Source organism: Chanodichthys erythropterus, chromosome 3 (genome assembly GCF_024489055.1).
Source record: "Chanodichthys erythropterus isolate Z2021 chromosome 3, ASM2448905v1, whole genome shotgun sequence".
NCBI lineage: Eukaryota > Metazoa > Chordata > Actinopteri > Cypriniformes > Xenocyprididae > Chanodichthys > Chanodichthys erythropterus.
The window spans coordinates 16263234-16270118 of record NC_090223.1 but is presented as its reverse complement, the minus strand read 5'-3'; the positions used below and the strand labels follow the sequence as shown (position 1 = coordinate 16270118).

Below are 6885 nucleotides of genomic sequence, written 5' to 3'. Positions count from 1 at the left end.
TTATGACGGAACGAAACTTTCGAAGGCAGTGTGTAAACGTGATTGACACAACGTGAGGTAGTATTTATTTTTTAATATGCGAGCATTTCGGACAAGAATTTCAGACTCAGTGTGCAAGGACCTTAGTTACTCCCATGCTCACGAGCACATCGGGCGACAAGTTTTCTCCATCAACATCTGTCAACGTAGAGGACAGCTGACAGGATGCGTTGGAAGCATGGTCTCGGAGCTGCTTGATTTTTTTTCCCCTCTTATCGATGAGCTGCCAAGAAAAATCTTGGATCCATCTCTCGTGACGGGTAGCATGGCGGCGATTAATTCACTCAGCCTTAGAACTGCAGATTTAATTACATTTTAGCTTTCATTAATTGTCATCCAGAGCAGGTGATAATGTTGAGTTTTCAGCTTTAGCTTTACACTGGCCACAACAAGGTAATGGTTAGACCCGACTTTTGCACCTCGAAAGACACAAACAGAATGATGTCCATCGTCACTGGCTTATAGAAACGTGGTCAATTTTATTTTTTTCAGTTTTTCCATCAGGTGATCGCCAGGTTTTATTATGGATGCGCTGGTATTGGAAAAGCATGTAACATCAAGAAAACTGGACATTTTAATATCCCCATAACCAAAACTGAATGTTTGGAAAACATTCTTAGAACAAGCATTTGCTAGCTGGGCAGTCTTTGTCTCTGAAGAAACTTCTCTAGTCAGGAGTTCCAGGTGTTAAAAGAATAGACTTTATTGTTGCCAGCTGCTCATCTAGCAGTCACATTCAAAACTCTCCTACAACTTGTTTACAACTTTACTTAACCAATGAGAACCAAAATAACCAAAATAATCTTTAATACTGTATATGATTTACAATGTCATTGCATCATCACTCTTGATACATGAATCTTCTTATTAAAAACACTTCACGAAATGCACTATAAATATTGTTGAAAAGATACAATAAACTCAAAGACGAAAAGACACTGTAAAAGTGAGCAGAGTGTACTCTTATGTGAGACCCCCTCTTATGGACATCTCCAGATCTTATTTCAGAGAATTCATAATTAAGACTGAGAGGAATCATATTCATCCATGTCAGTGCAGAATATCATGTGGATTCAATCCAAACAAAGAGTCATTTTCACTCCATTAGTCAGATATCATACATACTGCAGAAAATGATTGAACTCAAAACCCCTGATAAACAAGACCGGGATCTGAACAACACCAGTCACTCATGTAGGACATGTAAAGACTTCTCTTTGAGTCAGAACAACAAAGACTGAATATCTGACAAACAGACCTACATTACAAATGATCTAATGTTGTGAGACTGAATCTGAACAGGAGCTCATGGACCACTGAGAAAATCAGAATCATGTTGATTCATGGAAAGGGAAGAAAGAGCTTGATTATGAGAAATTAGATAAGGGTCTTCAGTCTGGACTCAGAGAGCGTGTATTGTACAAAAGGGCAACATCATTTTTGTTTTTTTGTCATGAATCTTCAATGGGAATTTTGTAGAATATGTTTAGTTACATTTGACAAAATTCAGACTATGTAAGATGGCTAGTTACAATATAAATTTTAAATTATTCACTGGCAGGATCAGATGATGTTTCGGTGATTTTCTGTTGTTACAGTTTAACTGGTAAAATCCTTAGGAAGTTAATTTCATCAAGATTACAGAAGAAAGGAAAGAGTGTGTCAGTGAAGGTGGTTGTGAATGTGTGTAGATGTGTATTAGTTACAGGATCAGAGAATGACACTGTTCCTCTGTAATAGTCCAGATCAACTCTCACACGATCAAGCTTCTGTTTAACGTGAAAACCAGACCCAAGCAATCTGTATGGGTCATACCGCACACTCCAGACATCAGAGTTAAAGAAATCACGTCCCTTCCTCTGGTTTGATGCTGTAGTTACTCCAAGACTCCAGTCTAAACTCTTTTGAACCTCCACATCCCAGCAGTGTGTTCCTGAGTTAAATCCCTCTGAACCCAAAACACAGTAATAATTGTTAAATCTCTCTGGATTATCAGGAAGTGACTGTTCGTCCCAGCTGTATCTCAGACTGGTCAGATCATCTGAGAGGACAAGAAATGGATTTGCAGTGTTTGGATCCAGAATCACAGGAGCTGATGAGACACAATCAACATCTGCTTTTATTCTGATGTTCATGTAATGATCAAGAGTGAACTGACACAGATTATTATGAATTATGACACTCATCCTGTTGATCAAACACATCAGAGATCTTTAAATCTGTAAAAAAATAAATAAATAAATAAAAAAACATGTGTCATTTAATCACACTTACTATATTGGACAATGTCATACATTTTCTTCCAGACTCTGAACTGCAGGTTGCCCAAGTAACATGACACATGAATCAAAGCTCCAGAAGCCATCTGTGGATCCGGCTGTAAGATCTGGACTCTGGAAGAACATACAGGAGTCAGAACTGCAGTGGCTTTGAATCAGAATCAGAGAGACCAGAAACACCAGCAGATCACTCACCTTTCCATTGAGACTGGAAACTTCTGCAGAACAAACACACTGTTTATCATCAAGAACTCAATCAATCAATCAATCATCAATCAATCAATGATGTGAAATCAGACCTTCAGAAAGTAGACGTCATTGTCTTTCATCATCTCCTCCATATCTTTGATTGTGTGTGAAAGAGTTGAGATGTGTCTGTTCATCTCCTCCAGCTTCTTCTTCATCATCTGCTTCTTCTGCTCCTCTTCCTCCCTCAGTGCAGTGATTGTAGCTTCTTCTTCATCTCTGAGAAACTGATGAAGCTTCTCAAACTGATATTTAATCCAACGCTCTGTGTGCTCAGCTTGAGACTGAAATCAAATCACATTCACTTCAGTCATCTCAAAGGCCCATGAGAGAATTTGTGAATGGCAGTGAAGCAATACTGCTGACTCTAGTAGGTCTAGTAGGCCCTAAAAGTATGTACTCTTTCTGTGAACAAAAAGTACTTACTTTTGAGTGTGTAGCAATAGAGTAGACAAGCTTTGGGACATACTATCAGGTCATACAATTACGTCTTTCCTCTCTATCGCATCCAGTCACCATAAACTGGCCTGTCAATCATCTTACATCCTCCACATTTAATTTAGCTAATTTCCTACCGTATCGGAGAGAAATGCAGCACGTTGATCTGCAGTCGGGGTCTTTCATGTGGAGAACTCTCCTCATATTAATGCATAATGATGCATTTAAAAGTTAATGGCCAATCAGATCTTTATAAAAGTCCACATTGGTATTTGCAGATGAAAAATAACACATATCACATTAAAATAAATATTTTCTATCAGGTTAAACTGATTATTAGTCACTCAAACAACCTCTCGGCGTCGATCGTGCATATTCGCCATGTTTTGTAGTTTTTAACACTTTTTACTCGTGTTTGTAGTTCATAGTGTGCACGGATCCACACTTCGAAAATCTACCGGAAATAGTAGACCATCCGGGGACTTTTGGCATACTCTTTTCAACATACTATGCTTTGGGACACACTTATTTTAATTTCACATACTATTTAGGATGGATAGTATGGACATTGGGACGCAGGGACAATTTGGGTATCTCACATATTCTTTGGCAGAATTCAAATGAGCCATTTTAATCTAGATTAATCTAGATTAAAAAAAATTAATCTATGCCCACCACTAGTTTTTACTCATTTTTACATTTATTCCAAAATAATAACTAAAGGCAGTTTAAACTATTATTTATATTATTATTAACTAACATTCAGATTTTCTTTTAATAATTTTCCTTTTTAATTAAGACATTTGCAGAATGAAATGAGAGGTAGAGCAGAAGAAGCAGAAGACACAGAAGAGATGTGAGAAGCAAAAAGGGCAAAGAAAAGCTAAACTATTAAAGACCCAGTCCGTTTTATACCATAAGCATAGGAAAACTTGCATCCCACTCAAATGTATGTTTTGGTCTAATAAGAAAAGGTCAAACAGATTTATCCATTATGTCATAGTTGGTGTAGGTGGTTAGGTCAGAGTGACTGGTCAAATGTCAAAAATAGATGAAAATAGATACAAAAGGTGTTGTTTTGACACTCTTAAGGGAATTTTGCAGATCTTGCATTATCACAGCTCTGAAGAAATGAAAACAGACATATTTTCATACAAAGGTACATCAAGTTCAAATGAGCAAAACATTGTCTCTTCTGCAGTACTTGGCAGGCGTCCAGTATCTAACCACAAACGTGTCAACATGACCTGTCACATTGGAGCACTTTGAAGAACAATGAATATAGCAAGCATACCCTTAAAGATAAAAGAAGAATAACCATAAAGGAGTACAATAAAGAGTAAATACTTGAAAATATGATATGATGAGGATTAATATATGATATCAGGGTAAGTAATTATATGAAATCAAAGATAATGTTGACAAATCATAAGCCATAAATGATAAAATGATTAACATGAAATATGAATATGAATATTGACCATTTTGGATCCAGCATTTTAATATCGATTATTTTCTCATCCAGTTTTTTTGAGGACGCACTGCCTCCCTTGACTTATCAGTGGAAATGCCACTGATGAATACACACATTCATACTATATCGAACAAACTTTTAAGCAGACATGAAGTAATTACTTATTCAAAATAAGTACACAGCAAAATCTCCAAAGTTAAATCAACTCTGCTCAGAGAACATATGGTCCCTCTCTACATAGAGTTAAAATAAAACAGAAGCAGAGTTAAAGTTAATGAGATAATATGCTGTTTGTGGAGTTGTTTAATCAGATCTTGAGAGATTTAATGTATTTTATCTTCATTTAATTTCATCTAAGACTGTGGCTGGAAGTCCTTTGTAGTTTGTGTTTATTTTTATATTATTATTATTGTGTTTATTTTCAGTGATTATGCTTGTTAACAGCAGGTGTTCATCACTAATGCTCAATTATAACTTAATCACTTAATTATCTCATTATCTTTCACTCTGCTTCAGTGTTACTTTAACCATATGTAATCTGAGCAGAGATGATTTAACTCTGGAGATTTTGCTGTGTACCTGCTCAAGAGAGTGATGCAACTGTGCATTTGTGCTTAAATGGTCTACTGAGTTGCACTGTAAAATACATAATTTTACTAAATGTTTACTCTTACTCTATATCTTGTTAATATACATAATTTTACTAAAATTTTACTTATGTATATTATTATTTTACTAAATTTGTGAATGACAGAACTATCAATCCTCACCTTGATGTGTTGAACTGTTTTCCCAAAGTCTCCTTTAATGTTTTTATTGTGTTTCAGTTTCTCTTGTAAGGACTTCAGTGCTGTATTGATCTCCTCCTGGAATTATTAAAATTATATTCTATAACATGTTCATATATTTAATACATAACATGAGATTAAGTGTTTATCATATGCAAATATATTACCTTATATGATGAAACCACTTCACTGATGGGTCTGAATTTATGATTTTCGTGTTGTTGTGAATCTCTGCACACTAAACACACAGGCTGTTTGTCCTCCAGACAGAAGAGTTTGAGTTTCTCACTGTGTAAACTGCAGATCTCCTCAGATCCTGATGAACGCCTCTCATTTCTCTCCTTCAGGAACGACTCACACAAGTTTTTTAATGCAAGATTAAGTGGAGGCTCGTGTCTTGACACTCTCCTGCAGACAGGACAGTCCTGAGTTTCCTTGGTTCTCCAGAACTGTTGAAGACACTCTTTACAGAAACTGTGACTACATGACAGAAGAACAGGATCCTTGAAGATTTCATGACACACGGGACAAGAAAAATCATCTTCGGACAGTGAAGCCATTTTCACTGTTTGAGCTCCAGCAATATAAAAATTACTTTCACTTTCTGAATGTGGTTTCAGAAATAAATAGCTATTAGAATCACAAAGTTCTTCCGTTCAGAAAATAACTTTGCAAAAATCCTTCATGAACGAGTTTTTCTTTGTTCTCCACAGATCGCTGATTCTTATTTGCTTTTGTCAAGACATAGCATGACCGAAAGAAAAAATAACAAGTTAGTGGGTGCCTCTCAATCAGCTCCTCCCTCTGAAAATCTCAAGGACCACCCTCAAAATTTTTCACAAAGTTACTGAATATGAAAAGAAAGTACATACAGGTCTGCAATATGAGAATATATATATATATATATATATATATATATATATATATATATATATATATATATATATATATATATAGTTTATTTATTTGTTTTTAAATCCACTATTAACATTATTAAAGATCCCCCCCTCATATAACATTACTATTATTATATCTGCTACGTTGCTGTAAGCTCATTGCAGGAAATAAGCTCTGCCCTAAAGAGAATAATGGAATTGCCAGCAGTTTGGGTTAAAAGGTTAGTTCACTTTCAAATTAAAATTAGCCCAAGCTTTACACACCCTCAAGCCATCCTAGGTGTATTTGACTTTCTTCTTTCTGATGAACACAATCAGAGAAATATTAATAAATATCCTGACGCATCCAAGCTTTATAATGGCAGTGAACGGGACCAATAAGTATGAGCTGAAGAAAGTGTTTTTATCCACATCCATCCATCATAAATGTACTCCACACACCTCTGAGGGGTTAATGAAGGCCTTCTTAAGCTAATCAATGTGTTTGTGTTAAAAACAAAAAAATCCATATTTAACAAGTTGTGAAGTAAAATATTTAATTTCCGCCAGACCGCCTTCCGTATTCAAGTTACGAAGAAAGTGTAAACTGGTGTCGTGTCAGTTTCACATTTTCCGTAAGTTATATACAGAAGGTGTAGGATGTAGTGTAATCATTTTGAACTGCAAGAGTTCTACACTTTCTTTGTACGTTGAATGCGTACGTCTGGCGGAAGCTAGATGTTTTA

At 35.8% G+C, this 6885-nt stretch overlaps 1 protein-coding gene across 1 annotated transcript; it reads right to left on the bottom strand.

Moving 5' to 3' along the window:
- Positions 1-779: 779 nt before the first annotated feature.
- Positions 780-6000, bottom strand: LOC137008867 (nuclear factor 7, brain-like). Its single transcript, XM_067370618.1, has 6 exons — positions 5432-6000; positions 5247-5342; positions 2618-2848; positions 2514-2536; positions 2314-2432; positions 780-2131 (listed from the first exon to the last, which is right to left on the bottom strand). The coding sequence occupies exons 1-6, from the start codon at positions 5822-5824 to the stop codon at positions 1632-1634; spliced, it is 1362 nt and encodes a 453-aa protein (XP_067226719.1). The 5' UTR covers positions 5825-6000; the 3' UTR covers positions 780-1631.
- Between the last annotated feature and the right edge of the window lie 885 nt (positions 6001-6885).